Source organism: Palaemon carinicauda, chromosome 28, assembly GCF_036898095.1.
Source record: "Palaemon carinicauda isolate YSFRI2023 chromosome 28, ASM3689809v2, whole genome shotgun sequence".
NCBI lineage: Eukaryota > Metazoa > Arthropoda > Malacostraca > Decapoda > Palaemonidae > Palaemon > Palaemon carinicauda.
Genome location: NC_090752.1, coordinates 58,383,501 through 58,411,220, shown reverse-complemented (window position 1 = coordinate 58,411,220; position 27,720 = coordinate 58,383,501). Strand labels below are relative to the sequence as shown.

The following is a 27,720-nucleotide window of genomic DNA, read 5'->3' as shown; positions in this document are numbered from 1 at the left end:
CTCTCTCCCTCCGTCTCTATCTCTCTTTCTCTCTTGATTTCGCACCTAAGAGAAGAGCCCAATTATATATCGTCAAAAAAAAAAAAAAAAACATGTTATTTGACTAAAGGAAAAAACTGAAAGGTTTTTCAAATAAAAAGTTCCTTTAATTTAGAATTTAAAACATTTAAGCTAAGAAAGAATGAACAAAACGTCAGAATTGATTTACTCTTACTGCAAAGTGAAACCGTGATACACTCTCTCTCTATCGTAACGATAGAGCGCATGTTGAACGTCCTGAACGTCAACAACTGCGTAGCATAAATATACTAAACGTTAGTTCATCTTTGAAAACAGTACGAAGACTATCAAAGAAATTCTTTCATAAAATATTACATTTAAAAAGTTTTAAATCCTTAGCTCTTTAAAAGCTAAAGACGATATAAAGGGCTCAACGTTGATTAACTTCGGTTTCCAAGTTAGGACCGCCTATTCTCAGGAAAGGTCTATATAAACAAAGCATTAAAATTTATTTTTATATGTTTATAAAAAATGGAAAGTTAATCGAAGAGGCCTAATAAAGGCGGAGAGATATAAAATATATATAGGAAAATCTATAACGTGATAAGATAATTACTAAAAGCCTAAACACACTTCCGTCTAAGGGAAGGGTCGGCCATTTAAAAGTGAAAGAAAGTCCATACTCTCTTTGTCACCATAATTAAATCTATCCAAAACGAGTTCAAGTTTTAAGATGAAGATAAAACATCTGCATAGCGAAAGCTCAAAACTAGAATATAGTACTTCACCAAATAGTTGTGAAAACAAATCCAGTTAGCAACAGCAAATTAGTAGGTCTTGCCGGTAGCCCGACAGAGAGAAAATTGAGTTCTTTGTTTACAATGAGTAATGGGTATCTGAACGACAGATGGCGCTGTTGAGTACACCCCCTACCTGTGTAGCGATCGCTGGCGAATTTTTCCGTAGAGTTTTTCTGTCGAGCAACAGAGTTGCAGCTATTATAATCACCGGCTAAGTTAAATATTGAAAAAGAAAAAATTCTTCTTACAAAATTGTTCATAGAATTCACACTCTCATAACTAAGGCCTGAATGATTATTATACCTGTAAAATAAATTACTGTATATATAAATAAAGTATTTAGGTTTCATTTTAAGCAACAGTACACAAGTATTGCCTACATTATAGCAGGATAGTTGGATGTGCTCATCATCCTCATTTTTTCTCAAATATTTGGCATTGCTGTACAGTACTTGTATATTAAACTACCTAAATCTGTTTGAGTTCACTTTCTTCACAGTTGACTTGAGAGAATTTTTCTATTGTATACTTTTCAAATTTACTAACTGATAGCGTGATTATTATCACAATAAACTTCAATTCTACGGAAATTTCCGAAGCAAGTTGAAAATTCACTGTACTCTGACTATAATAATACAGTATATGAGATAATGATAAAACTTGTACTGTAATAGTAATAATAACAATAAAATTATAGATAATGATGGTGAAGCAATAAACTTGTCCAAATACTATCTGTAACTAACAAATACAAATGTACAGTACTTAGAAAAATGTTATTTTTATTAATAAAATAAATTTTTGAATATACTTACCCGGTGATCATATAAGCTGTCAGCTCTGCTGCCCGACAGAAAAACCTAAGGACAAAATACGCCAGCGATCGCTATACAGGTGGGGGTGTACATCAACAGCGCCATCTGTCGAGCAGGTACTCAAGTACTCTATGTAAACACAGAACCAATTTTCTCCTCGGTCCACTGGGTCTCTATTGGGGAGGAAGGGAGGGTCCTTTAATATATGATCACCGGGTAAGTATATTCAAAAATTTATTTTATTAATAAAAATAACATTTTTCAATACTAAACTTAGCCGGTGATCATATAAGCTGATTCACACCCAGGGGGGTGGGTAGAGACCAGCATTACTTGTTTACATTATTAAGAGCTAAGTATTTTGTATTTCATTTTAGCAGTTATTCAAAATAACAAACATAAAATAAATAAGTACCTGGTAAGGAAGTCGACTTGAACAATTACTCTGCCTTTTTAAGTACGTCTTTCTTACTGAGCCTCGCGATCCTCATAGGATGCTGAGCGACTCCTAGGAGCTGAAGTATCAAGGGTTGCAACCCATACTAAAGGACCTCATCAAAACCTCTAATCTAGGCGCTTCTCAAGAAAAGAATTTGACCACCCGCCAAATCAACCAGGATGCGAAAGGCTTCTTAGCCTTCCGGACAACCCAAAAACAACAATAAAAAACATTTCAAGAGAAAGATTAAAAAAGGTTATGGAATTAGGGGAATGTAGTGGTTGAGCCCTCACCCACTACTGCACTCGCTGCTACGAATGGTCCCAGGGTGTAGCAGTTCTCGTAAAGAGACTGGACATCTTTAAGATAAAAAGACGCAAACACTGACTTGCTTCTCCAATAGGTTGCGTCCATTATACTCTGCAGAGATCTGTTTTGTTTGAAGGCCACTGACGTTGCGACAGCTCTAACTTCATGTGTCCTTACCTTCAGCAAAGCATGGTCTTCCTCATTCAGATGGGAATGAGCTTCTCGTATCAACAGTCTAATATAATAGGAAACTGCATTCTTCGACATAGGTAAAGAAGGTTTCTTAATAGAACACCATAAAGCTTCTGACTGTCCTCGTAAAGGTTTAGTTCGTTTCAAATAGAACTTAAGAGCTCTAACAGGGCACAAGACTCTTTCTATTTCATTTCCAACCAAGTTAGAAAGGCTTGGAATATCGAACGATTTGGGCCAAGGACGAGAAGGTAGTTCGTTTTTGGCTAGAAAACCAAGCTGCAAAGAACATGTAGCCGTTTCAGATGAAAATCCGATGTTCCTGCTGAAGGCGTGTATCTCACTGACTCTTTTAGCTGTAGCTAAGCAGACGAGGAAAAGAGTCTTTAAAGTGAGATCTTTAAAGGAGGCTGATTGTAGTGGCTCGAACCTTTCTGACATAAGGAATCTTAGTACCACGTCTAAATTCCAACCTGGTGTGGCCAAACGACGCTCCTTCGAGGTCTCAAAAGACTTAAGGAGGTCCTGTAGATCTTTGTTGTTGGAAAGATCTAAGCCTCTGTGACGGAAGACTGCTGCCAACATGCTTCTGTAACCCTTGATCGTGGGAGCTGAAAGAATCTTTCCTTCCTCAGGTATAAAAGGAAGTCAGCTATTTGAGTTACAGAGGTACTGGTTGAGGATACTGATACCGACTTGCACCAGCTTCGGAAGACTTCCCACTTCGACTGGTAGACTCTAAGAGTGGATGTCCTCCTTGCTCTAGCAATCGCCCTGGCTGCCTCCTTCGAAAAGCCTCTAGCTCTCGAGAGTCTTTCGATAGCCTGAAGGCAGTCAGACGAAGAGCGTGGAAGCTTGAGTGTACCTTCTTTACGTGTGGCTGACGTAGAAGGCCCACTCTTAGTGGAAGAGTTCTGGGAACGTCCACCAGCCATTGCAGTACCTCGGTGAACCATTCTCTCGCGGGCCAGAGGGGAGCAACCAACGTCAACCTTGTCCCTTCGTGAGAGGCGAACTTCTGCAGTACCTTGTTGACAATCTTGAACGGGGGGAATGCATAAAGGTCTAGATGGGACCAATCCAGTAGGAAGGCATCTATATGAACTGCTGCTGGGTCCGGGATCGGCGAGCAATAATTTGGGAGCCTCTTGGTCATTGAGGTTGCAAAGAGATCTATGGTAGGTTGACCCCATGTGGCCCACAGTCTCTTGCATACATTCTTGTGAAGGGTCCATTCTGTTGGGATGATTTGACCCTTCCGACTGAGGCGGTCCGCCATGACATTCATGTTGCCTTGAATGAACCTCGTTACTAGAGACAGGTTTAGATCTCTTGACCAGGTGAGGAGGTCCCTTGCGATCTCGTACAACTTCATCGAATGGGTCCCTCCTTGCTTGGAGATGTACGCCAAGGCCGTGGTGTTGTCGGAGTTGACCTCCACCACCTTGCCTAGAAGGAGGGACTTGAAGCTTTTCAAGGCCAGATGAACTGCCAGTAGCTCCTTGCAGTTGATATGTAACACTCTTTGCTCCGAGTTCCAGGTGCCCGAGCATTCCCGACCGTCTAACGTCGCACCCCAGCCCGTGTCCGATGCGTCCGAGAAGAGAACGTGGTTGGGGGTCTGAACAGTCAGGGGCAGACCCTCTCTGAGGTTGATGTTGTGCTTCCACCAGGTCAGTGATGACTTCATCTTCTCGGAAATAGGGATCGAGACCGCTTCTAGCGTCTTGTCCTTTCTCCAGTGAACAGCCAGGTGAAATTGAAGGGGACGGAGGTGCAGTCTCCCTAACGCAATGAACTGGTCCAGTGATGAAAGCGTCCCTATCAGACTCATCCACTGTCTGACTGAACATCGGTCCTTCATTAGCATGTTCTGGATGCATCCTTGGGCTTGACTTATTCTGGGGGCCGACGGAAAAGCCCGAAAAGCTTGACTGTGAATCTCCATCCCTAGGTACACTATAGTTTGGGATGGGACCAGTTGGGACTTTTCCATATTGACCAAGAGACCCAATTCCTTGGTCAGATCTAGAGTCCACTTTAGATTCTCCAGACAGCGACGACTGGACGAAGCTCTTAAAAGCCAGTCGTCCAAATAGAGGGAGGCTCTGATGTCTGCTAAATGCAGGAATTTGGCAATATTCCTCATCAGTTTCGTAAAGACAAGAGGCGCCGTGCTTAGGCCAAAGCACAGGGCTTGAAATTGGTAGACAACCTTCCCGTAAACGAACCTTAGAAAAGGTTGGGAGTCTGGGTGGATGGGGACGTGAAAGTAAGCGTCCTTGAGGTCTAAAGAGACCATCCAGTCTTCCTTCCTGACCGCTGCTAGAACAGACTTTGTCGTCTCCATGGCGAACGTCTGCTTGGTGACAAAGACATTCAGAGCACTGACGTCTAGCACCGGTCTCCACCCTCCTGTCTTCTTTACCACTAAGAAGAGACGGTTGTAGAAGCCCGGGGATTGATGGTCCCGGACTTTGACTACCGCTCCCTTTTCTAGTAAGAGAGACACCTCTTGCTTCAAAGCTAGTCTCTTGTCCTCCTCTCTGTACCTGGGAGAGAGGTCGATGGGAGTCGTTGCTAGAGGGGGCTTGCGCAAGAATGGGATCTTGTACCCTTCTCTGAGCAACTTCACAGGTTGTGCATCTGCGCCCCTGTTCTCCCAGGCCTGCCAGTAGTTCTTGAGTCTGGCTCCCACTGCTGTCTGAAGAAGGTGGCAGTCAGACTCTGCCTCTAAAGGACTTAGTACCTTTCTTCTTGCTCCCACGTTTCCCTTCGGCACGAGCACCTCCTCTGCTGGAGGCTCTGCCACGAAAGGGCGGAATGAATCTTGACGCTGGAGTATCCATCCTGGGTCTAGACACGGAAGGCAAAGGGGTGGCTTTGCGTGCAGATGACGCAACTAGGTCATGCGTGTCTTTTTGAATCAAGGAGGCAGCAATCTCCTTGATCAACTCCTCTGGGAAAAGGCACTTCGAGAGAGGAGCAAACATAAGTTCTGACTTCTGACATTGAGTTACTCCGGCTGACAAGAAGGAGCAAAGGTTTTCTCGTTTCTTGAGGACCCCGGAAACGAACGAAGCCGCAAGTTCACTGGAACCATCCCGTATGGCCTTGTCCATGCAGGACATAATGAGCATGGAAGTTTCCTTGTCAGAAGGGGAGGTCTTCCTGCTCAACACTCCCAAACACCAATCCAAAAAGTTAAACACTTCGAATGCTCTGAACACTCCTTTCATCAGATGATCTAAATCTGAAGGAGTCCAACAAATCTTGGAGCGTCTCATGGCCAGCCTGCGGGGAGAGTCTACTAGACTTGAGAAGTCGCCCTGGGCAGAGGCAGGAACTCCCAAGCCGAGAACTTCTCCCGTGGCATACCAGACGCTCGATCTGGAAGCGAGTTTCGCAGGGGGGGAACAAGAATGTTGTCTTCCCCAAGTGCTTTTTGGACTGCATCCAATCACCCAACACCCTTAAAGCTCTCTTGGACGAGCGGGCGAGGACGAGCTTCGTAAAGGCAGGCGCGGATGACTGCGTGCCTAAAGCGAACTCAGATGGAGGTGAGCGTGGGGCCGCAGAAACAAACTGGTCGGGATACAAATCCTTGAACAGTGCAAGTACTTTTCTAAAGTCCAAGGAAGGAGGCGTGGTCTTGGGTTCGTCGATGTCCGTGTGCGGGTCGTCAAGGTGTGCAGCGTCGTCATCATCAGAGAGTCCATCGTCTGAATGCTGAAGAGGAAGCGGCAAAGGAGTAGGCATTGGCTGGTCAGCTGAGTCCGGCAGCACGGGTGCATGCGTGACTGCACTGGACGCAACGTCATGGAACTGTTGGTCAGTCTGAGAGCAGGCAACAACCATAGCTGCGCGGGGGCGCAAAGCGTCTACTCCCGACTGTCTAGGCTGCTGTGGGCGAGTAGGGGTAACCACAGTGTGTTGCGGAAGTTGACGCACCACGTCAAAACAAAACAACTTAGGTTGTTGTTGTTGTAACTCGCGAACGTCAACGGAGGGTTCCGTGCGTCGGCGAACGTCAACATGCGGCTGGCAGGGTACAGTGCGCATGGGTGGCGGGACTCTCACAGCTGGAGTGCGGGAGAAGGTAGCCTCAGCGTCAACTGGACGCACAACCGTGGTTGGTTGTAGGCTAACGGGTGCAGCGTCAACCTTCTCCGCACGAAAGTCCTGCATTAAAGATGACAACTGTGTCTGCATGGTCTGCAGCAAAGCCCACTTAGGGTCTACAGTAGCAGGTGCGGCAACAGACGGTGTTACTGCCTGTTGTGGTACCGCTTTGCCTCTCTTAGGAGTGTGCAGTCATCGGAAGACTGCAGCGAGTCCGAACTGACCCAGTGGCTACAACTGGGCCGTTGGACTTGCGCGGAAGGGACCTTGCGTTTGAGAGGTCGTGAGACCTTGGTCCATTGTTTCTTCCTAGAAACATCTTCCGCAGACGAGGAATAAATGGGCTCTCTCGTCTTCTTGTGGGTGGGGCGATCTTGGCAAGATACGTCCGAAACCACGGAGGGAACGTCTGTCCGCTGATTAAAGCCTGTCGAACCCTTTGGTCGTACGACATTGCTTCTCCCCTGGGCTTGGGAGCTTGCAAGAGGTCCCGGACTGGGAGGACGACAGGCACGAACAGACGCACCCTCAAGCGCAACACTAACACTTTTCACAACACTTCCACTCACTTGGTCACTACCCACTGCACTCTTACCCTTCAACTCCCTGACGTCTGCCATGAGTTGGTTACGATCACTCGCCAATGACTCGACTCTCTCACCCAGAGCCTGGATGGCACCCATCATATCTGCCATCGAAGGTTGTTGAGTGCTAGAAGGGGGATCAGGAGCAACCACTACAGGGGAAGGAATAGGTTGTGGGGCATGGGAAGAGGAAAAATCAACTGAGCGAGATGAACTCCTCCTGACTCTATCTCTCTCTAGCCTACGTGAATATTTCAGGAATTCGTTAAAATCGAATTCCGAAAGCCCAACGCATTCCTCACATCGATTTTCCAATTGACAGGTTTTACCCCGACAATTGGAACAAACAGTGTGCGGATCGATAGAGGCCTTCGGAAGACGCCTTGAGCAGTCCCTAGCACTACACTTTCTGTATTTAGGGACTTGAGAAGGGTCAGCCATCTTGAATTAATCAAAAGGGGAATTCAAAATCTATCCAAGTCGTCAACAAATAATCCAAAATTCAATCAAAGAATGCAAGGAAGTATTGAAGATAACCTCTGCAAAGCGAAAGCTAATAACTAGAAATGAGTACTTCACCAAAATCTGTGAAAATCAATCCAGTAAGCAACAGCGTATTTAGTAGGTCTTGCCGGTGGCACGACAGAGAAAAAATTGGTTCTGTGTTTACATAGAGTACTTGAGTACCTGCTCGACAGATGGCGCTGTTGATGTACACCCCCACCTCTATAGCGATCGCTGGCGTATTTTGTCCTTAGGTTTTTCTGTCGGGCAGCAGAGCTGACAGCTTATATGATCACCGGCTAAGTTTAATATTGAAAAAGAAAATTCATTATTGAAGACCTCAATTATACCTTAGGGCAATCCAAATCTATGTTACCGTCCTCCTCTCTCACAATGCTCAGAACGAGAGCATTGTGGTACGAATGTCCACCCCACTTCTCGACGAATGGACACCGACATTTCGTACCTTCCAGTCCCTCGACATATTGTTTGGAATATTTTGTTTCGACCTTTTCATCGTCATTTCCAGATAAACACGCTATTTCAGACTGGAAAATAAAAAATATCAGTTAACAGGAAATCGACAATCTCTGAAAGAAACTACGGTATATAACTTTTAAGTAATTACAACTATTTTTTTTACCTTTTCGTCGTCATTTCCAGATAAACACGCTATTTCAGACTGGAAAAAAAAGAAAATGTCAGTTAAAAGGAAATCGGCAATCTCGGAAAGAAACTACTGTATTGTATATAACTTTTAAGTAATTACAACTATTTTACTATGGTACAGTAATACCCGGCTCTACATCGGTAATTGGCTCCAAGAGATGCAATGTAGCGGTCAATTTTGAAGTAAGATGGAAGTGACTTATATGTTCCATATACACGTACTAAACATGAAAAAGTACTTACAACTTCCTATCATTTTATAAAAACCTGATACTTATTTTAATAGGCTTCCGTACTGTACATACAGTACAGTATAGTGTTTGAGAGAGAGAGAGAGAGAGAGAGAGAGAGAGAGAGAGAGAGAGAGAGAGAGAGAGAGAGAGAGAGAGAGAGAGAGAGAGAGAGAAAATATGTTATGGTACTGTAAAATAAACTGTAATATTAACACATTAACAAGAGAGAGAGATAAAGAGAAAATGTTATAGTACTGTACAATAAACAGTAATATTAACACATTAACAATACAGTCACTTTACTTTGACGTTGGCATTTCTTCTGCGTGCTGGACACAAAAGATAGAATTGGAAGTGAGGAATTAGTTGTTATTGTTATTATTTGCTAAGCTACAACCCTAGTTGGAAAAGCAGAATGCTATAAGCCCAAGGGCTCCAACAGGGAAAATAGCCCAGTGAGGAAAGGAAACAAGGAAAAATAAACTATTCTAAAGAGTAACAGCATTAAAATGTTATTTTCCTTAGTAAAATAAATTTTTGAATATACTTACCCGTTGATTATGTAGCTGCAGCTCTGCTGCCCGACAGAAAAAACCTACGGGCGGAATACGCCAGCGATCGCTATACAGGTGGGGGTGTACATCAACAGCGCCATCTGTCTAGTAGGTACTCAAGTACTTCTTGTCAACAAAGAACCAATTTTCTCCTCGGTCCACTGGGTCTCTATGGGGAGGAAGGGCGGGTCCTTTAATTCATGATCAACGGGTAAGTATATTCAAAAATTTATTTTACTAAGGAAAATAAAATTTTTCAATATTAATCTTACCCGTTGATCATGTAGCTGATTCACACCCAGGGGGGTGGGTGGAGACCAGCATACATGTTAACATTAAAAGCTAAGTATTTCGTATTTCATTTTAGCAGTTATTCAAAATAACAAACATAAAATTAATAAGTACCTGGTAAGGAAGTCGACTTGAACAATTACTCTGCCTTTTTAAGTACGTCTTCCTTACTGAGCCTCGCGATCCTCTTAGGATGCTGAGCGACTCCTAGGTGCTGAAGTATGAAGGGCTGCAACCCATACTAAAGGACCTCATCACAACCTCTAATCTAGGCGCTTCTCAAGAAAAGAATTTGACCACCCGCCAAATCAACCAGGATGCGAAAGGCTTCTTAGCCTTCCGTACAACCCAAAAACAACAATAAAAACATTTCAAGAGAAAGATTAAAAAAGGTTATGGGATTATGGGAATGTAGTGGTTGAGCCCTCACCTACTACTGCACTCGCTGCTACGAATGGTCCCAGGGTGTAGCAGTTCTCGTAAAGAGACTGGACATCTTTAAGGTAAAATGATGCGAACACTGACTTGCTTCTCCAATAGGTTGCATCCATTACACTCTGCAGAGATCTGTTTTGTTTGAAGGCCACTGAAGTTGCGACAGCTCTAACTTCATGTGTCCTTACCTTCAGCAAAGCATGGTCTTCCTCATTCAGATGAGAATGAGCTTCTCTAATCAAAAGTCTGATGTAATAAGAAACTGCGTTCTTCGACATCGCTAAAGCAGGTTTCTTAATAGAGCACCATAAAGCTTCTGATTGTCCTCGTAATGGCTTCGTACGTCTTAAATAGTACTTAAGAGCTCTTACTGGGCATAGTACTCTCTCTTGTTCGTTTCCAACCAAACTGGACAGACTTGGAATCTCAAACGATTTGGGCCAAGGACGAGAAGGGAGTTCGTTTTTAGCTAAAAAACCAAGCTGTAAGGAACATGTAGCCGTTTCAGATGTAAATCCTATGTTCCTGCTGAAGGCGTGTATCTCACTGACTCTTTTAGCTGTTGCTAAGCAGACGAGGAAAAGAGTCTTCAAAGTGAGATCTTTAAAAGAGGCTGATTGAAGCGGTTCGAACCTTGCTGACATCAGGAACCTTAAAACCACGTCTAAGTTCCAACCTGGTGTGGCCAACCGACGTTCCTTCGAGGTCTCAAAAGACTTAAGGAGGTCCTGTAGATCTTTGTTGTTGGAAAGATCTAAGCCTCTGTGGCGGAAGACTGCTGCCAACATGCTTCTGTAACCTTTGATCGTAGGAGCTGAAAGGGATCTTACCTTCCTTAGGTGTAAAAGGAAGTCAGCTATCTGAGTTACAGAGGTACTGGTTGAGGATACTGAATTCGCCTTGCACCAGCTTCGGAAGACTTCCCATTTTGACTGGTAGACCTTGAGAGTGGATGTCCTCCTTGCTCTGGCAATCGCTCTGGCTGCCTCCTTCGAAAAGCCTCTAGCTCTTGAGAGTCTTTCGATAGTCTGAAGGCAGTCAAACGAAGAGCGCGGAGGCTTGGGTGTACCTTCTTTACATGCGGCTGACGCAGAAGGTCCACTCTTAGAGGAAGAGTCCTGGGAACGTCTACTAGCCATTGCAGTACCTCGGTGAACCATTCTCTCGCGGGCCAGAGGGGAGCAACCAACGTCAACCTTGTCCCTTCGTGAGAGGCGAACTTCTGCAGTACCTTGTTGACAATCTTGAACGGGGGGAACGCATAAAGGTCTAGATGGGACCAATCCAGAAGAAAGGCATCTATGTGAACTGCTGCTGGGTCCGGAATCGGTGAGCAATAAATTGGGAGCCTCTTGGTCATCGAGGTAGCGAACAGATCTATGGTGGGCTGACCCCACAAGGCCCATAGTCTGTTGCAAACATTCTTGTGAAGGGTCCATTCTGTTGGGATGATCTGACCCTTCCGGCTGAGGCGGTCTGCCATGACATTCATGTCGCCTTGAATGAACCTCGTTACTAGAGATATTTTTCGATCTCTTGACCAGGTGAAGAGGTCCCTTGCGATCTCGAACAACGTCATCGAATGAGTCCCTCCTTGCTTGGAGATGTACGCCAAGGCTGTGGTGTTGTCGGAGTTCACTTCCACCACCTTGCCTAGAAGGAGGGACTTGAAGCTTCTCAAGGCCAGATGAACTGCCAGTAGCTCCTTGCAGTTGATGTGCAGTGCTCTTTGATCCGAATTCCACGTACCCGAGCATTCCCGACCGTCCAGTGTCGCACCCCAGCCCGTGTCCGATGCGTCCGAGAAGAGAAGGTGGTCGGGGGTCTGAACAGCCAGTGGTAGACCTTCCCTGAGCAGAATGTTGTTCTTCCACCAAGTCAGTGCAGACTTCATCTTCTCGGAGATAGGAACTGAGACCGCTTCTAGCGTCATGTCCTTTCTCCAGTGAGCAGCTAGGTGATACTGAAGGGGTCGGAGGTGGAGTCTCCCTAACGCGATGAACTGGTCCAGCGATGAAAGCGTCCCTATCAGACTCATCCACTGTCTGACTGAACATCGGTTCCTCTTCAGCATGCTCTGGATGCATTCTTGGGCTTGACTGATTCTGGGGGCCGACGGAAAAGCCCGAAAAGCTTGACTCTGAATCTCCATACCTAGATATACTATAGTTTGGGATGGGACCAGTTGGGACTTTTCCATATTGACCAGGAGACCCAATTCCTTGGTCAGATCCAGAGTCCATTTGAGATTCTCCAGACAGCGACGACTTGACGCAGCTCTTAAAAGCCAGTCGTCCAAATAGAGGGAGGCTCTGATGTCTGCTAAATGCAGGAATTTGGCAATATTCCTCATCAGTTTGGTAAACACTAGAGGTGCCGTGCTTAGGCCAAAGCACAGGGCTTGGAACTGGTATACCACCTTCCCAAAAACGAACCTTAGAAAAGGTTGGGAATCTGGGTGGATGGGGACGTGAAAGTAAGCGTCCTTGAGGTCTAACGAGACCATCCAGTCTTCCTTCCTGACCGATGCTAGAACCGACTTCGTCGTCTCCATGGTGAACGTCTGCTTGGTGACAAAGACATTCAGAGCACTGACGTCTAGCACCGGTCTCCACCCTCCTGTCTTCTTCGCCACTAGGAAGAGACGGTTGTAGAAGCCCGGGGATTGATGGTCCCGGACTATGACTACCGCTCCCTTTTGTAGCAAGAGAGACACCTCTTGCTGTAAAGCTAGCCTCTTGTCCTCCTCTCTGTACCTGGGAGAGAGGTCGATGGGAGTTGTTGCTAGAGGGGGCTTGCGCAAGAATGGAATCCTGTACCCCTCTCTGAGTAACTTCACAGACTGTGCGTCTGCACCCCTGTTCTCCCAGGCCTGCCAGTAGTTCTTGAGCCTGGCTCCCACTGCTGTCTGAAGAAGGTGGCAGTCAGACTCTGCCTTTTGAGGACTTGGAACCCTTCTTCTTGTTGCCACGTTGACTAACGGCACGAGTACCTCCTCTGCTGGAGGTTCTGCCACGAAAGGGCGGAATGAACCTAGACGCTGGTGTGTCCATCCTAGGTCTAGGCACGGAAGGTAAAGCTGTGACTTTACGTGCGGATGACGCCACCAGGTCATGAGTGTCTTTCTGGATCAACGAGGCAGCAATCCCCTTGATCAGCTCTTCAGGAAAGAGACACTTCGATAGCAGAGCAAACATCAGTTCTGACTTCTGACATGGGGTGACTCCCGCCGACAAGAAGAAGCAAAGGTGATCCCGCTTCTTGATAACTCCAGACACGAAAGAAGCAGCAAGCTCGCCAGACCCATCCCGTATGGCTTTGTCCATGCAGGACATGATGAGCATGGCAGAGTCCTTATCCGAAGGGGAGGTCTTCCTGCTCAAGGCTCCCAAACACCAGTCCAGGAAGTTAAAGATCTCGAACGCACGGAAAACTCCCTTCAAAAGATGGTCCATGTCCGAAGAGGTCCAGCAAATCTTGGAGCGTCTCATAGCCAGTCTGCGGGGAGAGTCTACCAGACTTGAGAAGTCGCCCTGGGCAGAGGCAGGAACTCCCAAGCCGAGAACTTCTCCCGTGGCATACCAGACGTTAGATTTGGAAGCAAGCTTGGCCGGGGGAAACATGAAGGATGTCTTCCCAAGTTGCTTCTTGGCCTGCAACCACTCTCCCAGTACCCTTAAAGCTCTTTTGGATGAGCGAGCGAGTACGAGCTTCGTAAAGGCAGGAGCTGCTGACTGCATGCCTAAAGCGAACTCAGAGGGAGGTGAGCGTGGAGCTGCAGACACAAACTGGTCCGGATACAACTCCTTAAACAGGGCAAGGACTTTCCTAAAGTCTAAGGAGGGAGGCGTAGTCTTGGGTTCATCTATGTCGGAGTGTTAGTCGTCCAAATGCGCAGCTTCGTCGTCATCAGAGATTCCTTCATCCGAATGCTGAGGAGGAAGCGGCAAAGGAGGAGATAAAAGCTGAACGGCTGAATCCGGCAGCACGGGTGCATGCGTAGCTGCACTGGATCCAACATCATGCCGCTGTTGGTCAGTCTGAGAACTGGCAACAACCAAATCAGAGTGGTGGTGCGTGGTGGGAGACTGACGCACCGCGTCAAAACACGGCAGCTTGACTCCACCTTCCTGCTGATGCGGTAGCTCACGCACGTCAACGGAGGGTGCCGCACGTCGGCTAACGTCAACATGCGTCTGGCAGGGTCGACTGCGCATAGGTGGTAGAGCTCTCACAGCCGGAGTGTGGGAGCAGGCAGCCGCAGTGTCAGCCGGGCGCACAACCGTGGCAGGTTGTAGGCTAACGGGTGCAGCGTCAGCCTTCTCAGCACGATACTCCTGCATGAAGGAAGCTAGCTGAGTCTGCATAGACTGCAGCAAAGACCACTTAGGGTCTACAGCGGCTGGTGCGGCAGCAGACGGAGTGATTGCCTGCTGCGGAACCACTCTACCTCTCTTGGGAGGTGTGCAGTCTTCGGAGGACTGCGGCGAGTCCGAACTGACCCAGTGGCTACACCTGGGCCGTTGGACTCGCTTGGAAGGGACCTTGCGCTTGAGAGGTCGTGAGACCTTGGTCCAGCGTTTCTGTCGAGAAACCTCTTCCGCAGACGAGGAATGAATGGGCTCACTCGTCTGTTTGTGGGTGGGACGATCTCGGCAAGATACGTCCTCAACCACGGAGGGTACGTCTGTACGCTGATCAAGGCCTGTGGAACCCTTTGGTCGTACGACATTGCTTCTCCCCTGGGCTTGGGAGCTTGCAAGAGGTCCCGGACTGGGAGGACGACAGGCACGAACAGACGCACCCTCGTGCGTAACACTGACACTTTTCACTGCACTGACACTCACTACACTTCCCACTGCACTTTTCTCCTTCAACTCCCTGACGTCAGCCAAGAGTTGATTGTGGTCATTCGCTAATGACTCAACTCTGTCACCAAGAGCCTGAATGGCACGCATCATATCCGCCATCGAAGGTTGATGAGAGCTAGTAGGAGGGTCGGGTGTAACCACTACAGGGGAAGGAATAGGTTGTGGGGCATGGGGAGAGGAAAAATCAATAGAGCGAGACGAACTCCTCCTGATCCTATCCTTCTCTAGCCTACGTGCATACTTAAGGAATTCTTGAAAATCGAATTCCGAAAGCCCAGCGCATTCCTCACATCGATCTTCCAATTGACAGGCTTTACCCCTACAATTGGAACAAACGGTGTGCGGATCGATAGAGGCCTTCGGAAGACGCCTAGAACAGTCCCTAGCGCTACACTGCCTGTACTTGGGGACTTGAGTAAGGTCAGACATCTTGAATTAGTCAAAGGGGGGAAATCCAAAATCTATCCAAGTCGTCAACAAATAATCCAAAATCTAATCAATGAAAGTGAGAAAGTATTGAGGATAACTTCTGCACAGCGAAAGCTAATAACTAGAGAGAATACTTCACCAAATAACGTGAAAATCAACTCCAGAAAACAACAGCGTATCAAGTAGGTCTTGCCGGTGGCACGACAGAGAGAAAATTGGTTCTTTGTTGACAAGAAGTACTTGAGTACCTACTAGACAGATGGCGCTGTTGATGTACACCCCCACCTGTATAGCGATCGCTGGCGTATTCCGCCAGTAGGTTTTTTCTGTCGGGCAGCAGAGCTGCAGCTACATGATCAACGGGTAAGATTAATATTGAAAAATAAATATCTCCTATAGAAACTAAAAAACTTCAACAAAACAAGATAGAATAGTGTGCTCAAGTGTACCCTCAAGCAAGAGAACTATAACCCAAGACAGTGGAAGACCATGGTACAGAAGATATGGCACTGCCCAAAAGGAAGGAAGGAAGGAAGAAGATTGATATGGTTGTTGGTGTAGATGTAACAGCTACAAGAGGTGTTTTGTTGTGAAACCTAACGCCGATGCCAGTGGCTTTTCGGTGTCAAGATCAGGTGTTAACTCTCTAGCCTTTTATTTTTCAAATCTAACAAGCAACCGATCTACAGTTCGTTGGACAGTGTTCGTTCATGGAATTTATTTTTGTATTTATTTAAAAATGACCAACATACAGTCGGAACCAACATTCAGCACGTTGAACTGACGTAAGGAGAGATTGTATTACTGTATCTGAAAAGAAAAACCACCAACATTCAAGACTGGGAAAAGGAGACACTGCTAAAATGCTGGAAACAGTAACCAAAAAAACCTGTGTTTTTTATTCAGTTGCAACAGAACATTCAGCTGAAATGTTTACTATAGTGATACAGTACAGTACCGTGTTTGCAACTGTACTATGCTTTCTGAAACCCCAATGAAGCATTCTCTAATATCTTGGGGTAATGTACAGCACAGTAATAGTGCATGGAAACATTTTATCTAGTTAAAACAGTTAATCCCAGTAGTGACCCAGTCATACATGAAAACTCATTAGAGACAGTGGCGTGTTCTAAAATGGAATGTGGTACCAAAAAGCTGTCCTGTAGAGAGAAAATTCATATAACTGTGATTTTTTCACGTAGGCTACATATTACATTCATAACTGGTCTCTTAGATATATGTGCAAAGTAAAAATTCAAGGAATTTTGGAATTATTTAAGAAAGTCCCAACAAATGTGTCTGTTAACCACATCCACTAGAATAAGACAGATGATTCAACATGTAAATATCCTTGGTTCTAATATAACAATTCCAGACTAGCAGTTTGAATTACATGAACAGCTATCATACTCCTATGGTTTTTAATGTCTGTTCTTTTGTCTGACACACCTTAGATTCTCAATACCTATTCAAGTACTGTAACCTGGACTGGGCATGCTCCTAAGGTTGGAAGAAAAATTTGGGTTTTAAACAGCAACAGTAGCACCTGCCTGGTTTTGTCATAGAAATTGGTTGAAATTACAGTACATTCTGATGGCACATTTCTCTAGGGCAGGGGAAATAGCCAATCATATAGCAATAGTGAATGACTGTCATTATCTACAGCTCAAGGATGGATTGCCAAATGTCACACAGATCCAATAAATCAAAAGGGGTATATGACTCCATTTTATGCCATAATGGAATCCAAGGCTATTAGGGTCCTTGGATACCTTAAGTAATGAATACTTAGCATTGAAGTGTATATACAAACTGTATGTGCTACATCATGATCATCATCCTCTCCTACGCATATTGACGCAAAGGACATCGATTACATATCGCCAGTCATCTCTATCTTGAGCTTTTAATTCACTGCTTCTCCATTTGTCATCTCCGACTTCATGCTACATATACCTCAGCCATGTAGGCCTGGTCTTCCTACTCTTCTAGCGCTATATCCCGTATAATTATTAATTTTTCACCGGGTCAGTTAAAATTAAACAATGTTGCCACTGGCCACAGCCAATGGCAAGTGATGTACTGTGAAGTGTAATGATTGAATGTACCCTGTATAAAGCTAATAACATTGTACGTATTAGTCAGTTGATACTTGTCCTTTAAGCTGGGTTAACCTTCTAACAATCATTTTACGGTATTCTTTGCAATCTAGTTTTTATAAGCACATGGCCATTTAGTCTATCGATTCAATGAGAATGTTTGTTTTTTATGAATAATAATAACAGAAAGCTTTGTTTGCATACTGAAGGGTATCAAGTACCTCAGAATGGGGAGATGATACTGACTAATTAAGAATGCATTCACTTAGTTGGCCTATGTTCATTTGGTTTGACTTAATAATACTGAATACCTCAATCTATAGAGGCTCCAATAATAATAATATTGTAGCAATAATAAAGGAACACGACCACATAAGGTATCAGTTTTAAAAACGTTGGCCAGTAGATCTAATTCCTAAATATCAATAGTTACCTGAAACAATGCAAATTCCTCATCAATGTCATTGCATTCAGGCGAAACCGAATCACGCTTTGCATTCTTTATTTCCTTGTCTTCCTTTCTATCACTTTGGTCATCCTGCACTCGTTCAATACTCGACTGCTGATTAAGCTGCTGAAGTGTTAGGTCCAAGAGCTGCAGCAAATTTTCCTGCAGTTCAAGAAGTTGCTGTTTTTCTTCTGCGCCAGCAGAGACTAAAGCTCCTTCAATATGTTTCAGCTGAAATTTTTATGAGGAATAAAATCTCTTTCAATGACATTAGCCTTTTATTCAAAGTTGATCATTTCCTTCTATTTACATTACATAAATTAATAAAAAAACAATTCATGAGATGGAGTAAAAACTTTACTTGATACTGTAATGTACTAATTCTAGAATGTTGATAATTCTCATAGCATTCCACTATATGAAATGCACAGTACAGTACTGTACCTGTTTAGATATCCTGTAATATTTATTTTCAAACTTTTTAAACAGCTGCAGATGTAACTTCTTCAATATATAATACATAACAGATTACCATATAGTACAAGATTTTCTGAATTAAAGTGTAAAAATTGAAATTTGGTAACTCACCTGTGTTTGGTACACCTCTATAGAGGCACACAATTCATCATACGACATGTCTCCTGTTGCATGGGACTCTTTTAGTTATGATTCATTCTGTTATGGTTCAATTACACCTAGAAACCCTAGTTCTCTACTGAGTTGATACATCTGGGTAAAGATACAGATAAGAACATTTTAATTCTAATAATTACTAATAATATACATTAAAGATACATCTTGAACTTAGTGGACACACAAACTCTTTCTCATAATTTTCCTGTCTCATGTGTCAACTTCATTACAAATGTATTTTTGCTCAATCTTTGTCGTCAAAATTAATTCATGCCTTTTAAACTACATAATATTCTTTCTAGAGGATAAGAAACACTACTGGGAAAAATATTTTCATTTGCACCTCACAAACTTTCTACTTGCACCTAAAGAGGGAAGAAAGGTAAACCCTTGAAAGGAATGGTTCATACCCAAGGAATCCAAATATTCATGCTACTTAGCCTAACATAAACTAGCTCAGTGCATCATACTTGATCTGGTAAATCACTTGACATAAATTTGAGTTATTCCTTACCCTTTCTGTACAAATGAATTTTAATTATATGGATTGGAAATGGAAGCAACCTCTAAAAGAAATTATTGAATTGCTATGAGCTATTAAAATTATGGAAAACTTTTTACTCAGCATGAAATTTTTGTTAAGATCCACATAATCAGCATCATGATCTGCAGTTAAATGGACATAATCATTATCCAAAAGATGGTCATAGGCATCCCACAATTCAATACTATTTTATTTCCTGGTAATAAACTTTCTTTGATAGTTCTCATATGAGTGTTTTTGCTTTGTTTCTTTGAATAGGACACTAGAACACAAATAATTTAGTCTGCACACACCCTAAAAAACTCTCTGACCTCCCACTACTTTGCCAACATGTGTCATTATTATTACTGGGTTTTGATTGCGACATTTTTTTATTACGATGATTGGGTTTTGAGGATGATGACTGGTGGAAACAACAAAGTTTAAACAAGTTAATATAAACATAAAAATAGTGGTAGCCTACACATATTTTAAGGTGTTTCAAACATTGTTGATGGCAATACATAGTGCAAACCCACTGCTTTTCAGTTACGTTAGTCGAGCCACTATAAATTAAAAAAAAAAAAAATGTGGATTTCTGCCAGAAATAATTATGAAAATGTTCAAAATACCATAAATACACCAAGTAATTCTACGTTTCCCCCAAAAAATCATTTATTGTACTTTTCTATAATTTTACCAGATAGGGTTGGGTGAGTAAAGTAAGATTAGGTACAGTAAGATAATGTTAGGTTAAGTTAGCTTAAGTGAAGTCAAGATGCTTTTACTTAATTAGTTTTAGAACTGTGATTCAACCTCCCACAAACATTCCTGACATATTAGAATATTACGGGGTAATATTTCGATAGAGTCCCACGCAGCAATTACCCTTTACCAGTACATATGCTTGATGTTTTTCTTTTTTTCAAGAGCAAAGCGAGTGAACAGTGGAGGAAAATTCATTAAGGACTATATCGAAATATTACCGAAATCTAACGGTTTTTGCTCCGGTGTGGGCTCACTTTGCTCGCGAAAAAAGAAAAACATCAAACTCCTATGTACTGGCAAGGGGTAATGGCTGGGTGGGACTCTATCAAAATATTACCTATTTCAGGTTTAGAAACCAAAAATTTTGTAGTAGAGGGAAGTTGGGGTGTATGTTTGATAGCGGCCACCTGTATGTAATATTATGTCTAACTTAGAATACGGCAGTGTAAAGGGGGTCGCAAGAGGGCGTTGGGCACCCCACCCTTCGTTAGGCAAGTAGGTAAGGACATGGCTTATTGGTTAGGTTGGGGGGGGGGGGGGAGTTTAGGTTAGTTGATGACCATTTTTAATGAACGCGTGAGGAACTGGCCACTGATATATAAAGGCTCAGGGAAGTTATTACAATTGAATAAAAAGGTTTTCCAGTTAAATACCCACAAATCTAACGACAAAATGATATAATAGGAAACTACAGGCTTGTCCTAGGTCAAAGTAGGCTAATGTAGGGCACTGCTTTGATTGCGAGGTTAGAAAATATATAAAATTTAATAAAAAGCTTGGAAAATTTACAGTTTCATCCATTATGGGAAATCTATTATAATAATATATTTCCCGAGTAAAGCAAGTCTTTTGTAGTATTTCTGTAAAATATTATCTGTCGCAAATGCCTAGTTCTTTATATATCGACGATCAAACTCACGCTACTCATGTCTTCCTCCCAGATTTTTTCTAAGTGTGTTGTTATTGTTGACTGTGTCTTGTATTTGCTTAAATGAGCCCTGTAACCACTATAATCCGCTGACAAACTAGTCCACTATAAAGTCTTACACGTTTGGCCAATCACAGCGCCTATCCACTATGACGTCATACATGTTTGGCCAATCACGGCGCGACAATACAACAGCGCCACAACACATCTTTCCCATGCATTTCATTTCGTTCTTAGAAATAGAGGCAGTAGCAAGCACGTCATCTCATGTTGCACAAGAAGTTGAAATTCCATCTTCTTGTCCTGACTGTTTCCTAACTTGCAATGAATTTGTTGTAAGTTATTCGGGGATTATTGAAAACCTAGTGGATTTGTGCCACAGAGACAATTTAATTTTACAAAATCAAAATTGGCCTGCATGTCAAGGAACCTTCCCAACGGCTTCAAGTTTTCCTCAAAGCAGCAACACATCTTGATGAACCAACAGTTTAAGGTAAGCTTCATTAATTTATAGAGTATATTATAATGGTGATAGTATAACGATGTATGCAGCAGTACCATCACTTTGGATTTGGTTTGATGGATGTGTTAGGTAGTGGCTGTAAGGGGGGGGGTCGCAGGGGGGGCAGAGGCCCCCCCCCCCCCGGTAGGCCTAGGTAGGGGTACAGGGCCCCTTGGTAGGGGTACAGAGCCCCTAGGCTAGGTTAGGTGGGTTTAATAGGTTCAGTAGTGCCCTGAAAATCACTGTGGCCTTAAGGAGGGGTCGCAGGGGGGCGGAGCCCCCCACCCCCCCCCGGTAGGGCTAGATAGGGGTATAGGGGGAGGGGTGGTGGAAGGATAAGTATTCATTTATTGCAAATATCATTTGACGCCCCCCCCCACCCAAAACCCCGGTTCCCACCTGGTGTCCCCCATAATTGTTGGTATGAAGTAGGGTCTTTCTGCATTCTAGAACAACTTAGTAAATCTCTAAATCGGATGGTTTGCGGTCAAAATAAACGTTAAATTCGTTGGAACTACACTATTTCTGATGCAAAAAATATATTTTTATTCCAGTTTCCCCATAATGGATGAAACTGTAAATTTACCAAAAGCTTATTTGTTTCAGCAATAATCGTCCAAACAGAACAAGGTATAACTTAAGTCATACAAATATACTGATTGTGTATCTGTTAAGAAATCAATTTGTGGTATTAATAGAGTTCCGGTTGGGAGAACATTTTCTAAATAAAAATTGTTTTTCTTTTTAATTTCACTCACTTTGATACTAAATCACCTTATAAAACGAACAACAAAATGACACAAAATTGACAATTTCACTTCCAAGTAAATATCTCTCCCAAGTTGTTTACGTTTTCTTCTTCTTCTTGCAAATCTTGACAGAGCGATCGAGTCTTCAAAAATTACCTAATTTAACATATTCAGCTATAGAGAAAAGTTGCAATAAAGTAATGATAGGAAAAACGTTCTGGAAAAGTATTGCTCTACCGTCTATTTTGTATGGAACAAGTATCATAAATCTATCAGAAACTGAAATAGAGAAACTACAAAGAATAGAGAATGGGGCATACAGGAAGATTTTAGGTACCATTAAAAGCACAGCTAATACAACTCTAAGAGGGCAGATAGGTGCGTCTTCTATGAAAGCAAGGGTGATGAATGGGAAGCTGCAGTACTTAAAACGTACCCTGAATGGGAAGAAGGAAATTCCAAAAACAATTATCTTGGATATTCAAGAAAAAGAAGGAAGATGGTGGAAACAACCTGCAAAGTACTTAGAAGAATTAAGTACAGACATGAGACAGATAAGAAGAATGAATAAGGCAGATATAGAATCGGAAACCAGAAAGTGGGATACTGAAAAGTGGAAAGAAGAAATAGAAAGCAAACTTAGCTTAGAAATATATCGAGCGTGGAAGAAATAAGTTAAAGAAGAGTTACTTTATGACTTTACATTTGCTTCAGTGATATTTTTTAGAGCAAGAACTAATACGTTAAAAATTAAATATTGTAAATAGACACAATGGGGGGAATGTAAACTGTATTTTTTGTGAAAATGAGGAGGAAGATTTGATACATTTTTTGTTGTTGTTTTGCAAGGAATATAGAAAAGAGAGGAATGAAATAATTGAGCAACAACAACCATACGAGGAAGACCTAAAGAAAATAGTAGCATTATTTTTATTTAGTGAAACAAATATAGAAAAAAAGAAGTATTAAACCTGATGTGGAGGAAAAGACAAAACAGAATAAGAAGATAAACTTTGGAGGCGCTGTTGCAAAGGCTACGATTGCCTCGCACCAGAAGTTCCTGTCAGGAAGTTCCTGATTCTGAACCTGAGTTACTCTGAAACTGTGTGATTGGGTCGCTCCACACTTTCTTGATTTTATTTAATAAGATAGATAATTATCAGGCTTAAAAACTGTTTCATGAATCACAGAAGATTCAGGGATGAAGATGTACTATTCATTCACGTGAAAGTTGGGGGAAAAAAAGGTAAGGTAGAGATTTTGGTTGAAGTGTTTAGGAACATTTAGTTCGAGGTAACTATTTGCCTACCTTTAGAAGATGCACGATATATTCTATAATCTTTTGACAAGTGATGCCTGATCAATTGTGAAAATTTAGAGTACGTTTTGTTGAAATTTAATCAGAGTTGAAGGAATTAATAGGGGCTTTTGAATCCAATGGATTAAAACGGAGAATCATTATTAGGGCCCGCTTATCAATTTACATCATATTCCTGTTATTATTAACTGTAGTATTAGTAGACTAAGATGTTTCTGATATGGAGGTTAATTAAATATAACTACAGTTTTACAGACTTTCTGTGGCAAAGTGCCCTTGAATATTTAACTTGCACTACTGTATGTGCTCTCTATTCCGGGCGTCAGTATTCCAAATCCCTGTAAAACCAGGTGCCTTACCCAATCGTCCATTTCTCTCTGCACTGAGTATAACAGGGTTGCAAGATTGCTGCAAGTGTCCGATACAATTCAACATTTACTAGCTGGTTCACTAAGGGTTATAATTATATCATATACACAAAATCTCCATCAGATGTCTCTATGGCACTATAATACAGTAAAACTTTACCGAATCTTTTCATCCTTAAGAAATAACTGTGCTTGTGTATTTAAGTTATTGGCTTGGGTTAAGTGTCTATTTTTAGAAATACGAGATTAAATGTCAAAGGTCCGTTAGTAGGGCTATAAGGTTAGAGATTAAAGGTTTAGTATTAGAGTTATTAGATTCAATTTTGTTGGCAGGGTTATAAAAGTAAAGGTCATGAGAACTAAGGGGATTTTGTTGAAGTGTGCAGAAACATTAATTTTGAATTAGAGAAATATTGCAAACCGTAATTTTTGTTTATTCACATCATAATGAAAGGAATGTCCTGGTCATCTTTGTCATATTTGTAATTGCAAAGGATGATGTATATGCAAACATTTTATCCAGTAATGTTTGACTTAGTGGTAATTTGCAAATACTCAATTTTGTAATAACTTTATTCTATCCAAAGGATTATAAAAGAACATTCAGAGAGTTATATTTTTTATTATGTTTAGGTCCACTCGAGTACTTCACAATTATTAAGGAATAATTTTCAAGCAAATAATTTTTTCTGCCTCTTAGTGAAAATACGTAACCGGTTAGCTACATCCACCTTCCAGGGATCTCGCACATAACAGGCGATGATGTCAGTATCCGTGATATTATGAGTCGCTTTCAGAGTCCATGGATGGACGTCTTTGTAGTCATGAGGTCCAGGTTCCGTGCATTTAGCCGTACTTGTCGAACCTATTATGATTAATAGGGGACCTTCGTACGCGTTGACGTATTTCCTACGTACAAAGAGAGAATCCAAAGGTTTATTGATTATTATTTTGTAGAACATACACGTTTTTATGCATTATCTTTTGCTGATATATATTTCATGGATTTTCATCTTTTTGAAAGACTTTTATAGATTTTGTTTCTATAAGACATAGGAGAAGTCATTTGGTGATATATAAAAGTAAACAAAATGGGACACAGATTGACCATGAAAATTATTATAGATTGTAAGGATATTCAAATGAGTCTGTTGTAGCTCAACATATACTGGTGAGGTTAGAAAAGCTCCAGTCAAAACTAGGAGGATCAAAACTTGGAAGCTGAAGGGAAAGAAGGCAGTAAAGTTTCGAAGTGGAAAGAACTAGGTATGAGATTTATGTAAATGAAACATCAAAATGGCCTGAAGAAATATGGGATGCTATGAAAGAGATTGTAGTGCCAGTAGCACCAATGGTGTGTGGGAGGACAAGTGGTAAATAACAGGGAAAAGAAACATTGTGGTGGATTCAAGAGGTTCAAACAGCTGTGAAAGAAAAAGAGTACCGCCAGAAGAAGGCGGGAAGAATATAATAACTACCAAACTATTGAGGAATATAGATGGGTAAAGCAGAAAAAAGAGAATGGTAGACTAGCAATGGCAAAAGGAGAAGCCAGGAGAAAGTGCCATTGAATGATGGAAACACCAGAGGCAGAAAAGATAATGTTCAAAATTGCAGAAGCAATCATAAAAGATGAAAATTGAAATATCTTAATTGAGGAAGAGAAAGTCAAGAAAAGATGGCAAGACTATTTTTTACAATTGTTAAAACACTGAGAATGAGTGTGAAGAACTGGAAAATGTTCCTTCAGTAGAAGGACCAATAGCAAACAGAGAGAATGAAGTCGAGAATGCTATATGGAAAGGAAAAGCAAGTAAAGCTACAGGAAAATCAGAGATAACAATATAGATTATTAAGACATTGAGAAATCTAGGCAAAGAGTGTGTGCGCACACTTTGAAAAGATCTGGGAAGTAATGCCAAGTGACTGGGGAGATAGTTGGATGGTTAAGTTGTTTAAACGAAAAAGGAGACGCGTTAAACTGTGGGAACTACAGAGGAACAAAGCTTTTGGATCCTGTATTCAAGATACTAGAAAGATTAGTAGAAGGAAGGTTGGTAGAGTTGGTAGATATACATGAACAGCAGTTGGGGTTTGTGAAAGGAAAGAGTGGAGTAGATTCTATCTTTATAGTAAGACCATACCAAAAGAAGCATTTAGAAGGAAACAGGAAAGTTCCATGTATTTTGTGGATCTTGAAAAGGTGCATGACGGTGCCAAGAAGGTTAGTCTATTGGTGTTTAAGAAAGAGAGGAGTATCAGAAAAGTTAGTAAGGTTAATGAGGATGATGTATGAGGGACCAAGAATCATTGTACATACGAAGTATGGGGAGTTTGATGTGTTCTCTGAGGAGGTGGGCCTCCATCAGGGATGTGTTCTGAGTCCATTCTTGTTTTAGTCATTATAGACGCTATGCCATCTGAATTGCGGAACAGCGGAAAATTATGGGAGCTGATGTTTGCAGATGATTTAGTCGTTATAGCAAACATAGAAGAAAATTGCAATTTTAGTATGGAAAAAGATCCCTAGAAAGGAAAGGATTGTAGGTGAACATTGAAAAGACAAAACTAATAATTTACAGTAGAGAAGGACATGAAGAAGTAAACACTCAAGTTGAAGATGTCATAGTGTTAAAACAGAACAATGAGATTAATAACAGAGGAGGGCGGTACTGAGAAAGCAGTGAGACAGAGTGAAAGAAGCATGGCAAAAATGAAGAGAAGTCACGGGAGTTATTTAAGACTAGAAAATACCATTAAAACTCAAAATGAAGATTTTTATAACAGTTATGATGCCACCACTATCATATGGGACAGAAACTTGGCCACTTGAAAAGAAAGGGGAGGTACTGTTAGAAAGAATCGAGATGAGGATGGTGAGACGGATTGCTGGAATATCACAACTGGAAAGGAGGGCGAGTCAAGATATTATTATATTATTAACTGCAAAGCTACAACCCTAGTTGGAAAAGCAGGATGCTATAAGCCCAAGGGCCCCAACAGGGAAACTAGCCCAGTGAGAAAGAAAACAAGGGAAAATAAAATATTTTAAGAAGAGCAACAACATTGAAATAAATATTTCCTAAGCAAACTATAAAGACATTAACATAACAAGAGTAAGAGAAATAAGATAGAATAGTGTGCCCGAGTGTACCCTCAAGCAAGAGAAGAATGTGTGATATATAATGTAAGGATGGTTAGGGAAGCACATCTAAGATACTATGGCCATTTAATAGGAAGGGAGTAGGTGGAACTGATCAAGCGAGCTTAGAATATATCAGTGATAAGGAGGAGTGTGGGGGAGTCGGCGGATCAGATGGAGGGATGTGGCGAGGAGGGATATGTGTTGGGTGGGATGGGAGGAAGAAGATGCAAGGAATTGAAATAGGTGGAGAAAGTTAACCCGAGCGGCCAACCCTGCGATATATCGGGACTAATAAGGTTGAAAAAAATTTTAAAAGTCATTTTTTACAGATTTTAAAATTTTTGAAAGATGGTTTTCAAAAAGTTTTGTGGATCTTCGTTGTTTTCAAAGGGATATGCTTTTGAATTTTCACATTTTTGACATAAGCTTTTTAAAAACAGATTTCGTGGATTATCATCTTTTTAAAAGACGAAAGTTTTATGTTTATATCATTTTAAAGTACGAAAGTTTTTTTTATCTATCTAAAAGAGGATTTTTTTTATCTTTTTAAAAGTCACAAGTTTTGTTTTTATCTTTTTAAAAGACAAAAGTTTTGTTTCATCTTTTTAATAGAGGATTTTTTTATCTTTTTAAAAGAGAATTTTTTTTTATCTTTTTAAAAGAGGATTTTTATTTTATCTTTTTAAAAGCCAAAAGTTTTGTTTTATCTTTTTAAAAGAGGATTTTTTTATATTTTCAAAAGCCGAAAGTTTTGTATTATCTTTTTAAAAGACGATTTTTTCTACCTTTTTAAAAGCCGAAAGTCTTGTATTATCTTTTTAAAAGAATTGTTGGTATGAAGTAGGGTCTTTCTGCATTCTAGAACAACTTAGTAAATCTCTAAATCGGATGGTTTGCGGTCAAAATAAACGTTAAATTCGTTGGAACTACACTATTTCTGATGCAACAAATATATTTTTATTCCAGTTTCGCCATAATGGATGAAACTGTAA

The 27,720-nt window shown here is 41.8% G+C and overlaps 1 protein-coding gene across 3 annotated transcripts in view; it reads right to left on the bottom strand.

The window, feature by feature from the left end:
• Positions 1-22,036, bottom strand: part of LOC137621616 (zinc finger CCCH-type with G patch domain-containing protein-like) — a 97,756-nt gene extending 75,720 nt beyond the window's left edge. Inside the window, exons 1-5 of one of the 3 annotated variants that reach the window (XM_068352051.1) lie at positions 21,923-22,036; positions 18,383-18,523; positions 17,780-18,025; positions 8,409-8,447; positions 8,116-8,313 (exon numbers count right to left, since the gene is read on the bottom strand). In XM_068352051.1, coding sequence (XP_068208152.1) covers positions 8,116-8,313; positions 8,409-8,447; positions 17,780-18,025; positions 18,383-18,430 — 531 coding nt within the window. In that variant the 5' untranslated portion in view covers positions 18,431-18,523; positions 21,923-22,036. Of the gene's footprint in view, positions 1-8,115; positions 8,314-8,408; positions 8,448-17,779; positions 18,026-18,382; positions 18,524-21,906 lie in introns of all 3 variants that reach the window. The other 2 variants (XM_068352050.1, XM_068352052.1) reach the window with 2 other exon arrangements.
• Positions 22,037-27,720: the final 5,684 nt, after the last annotated feature.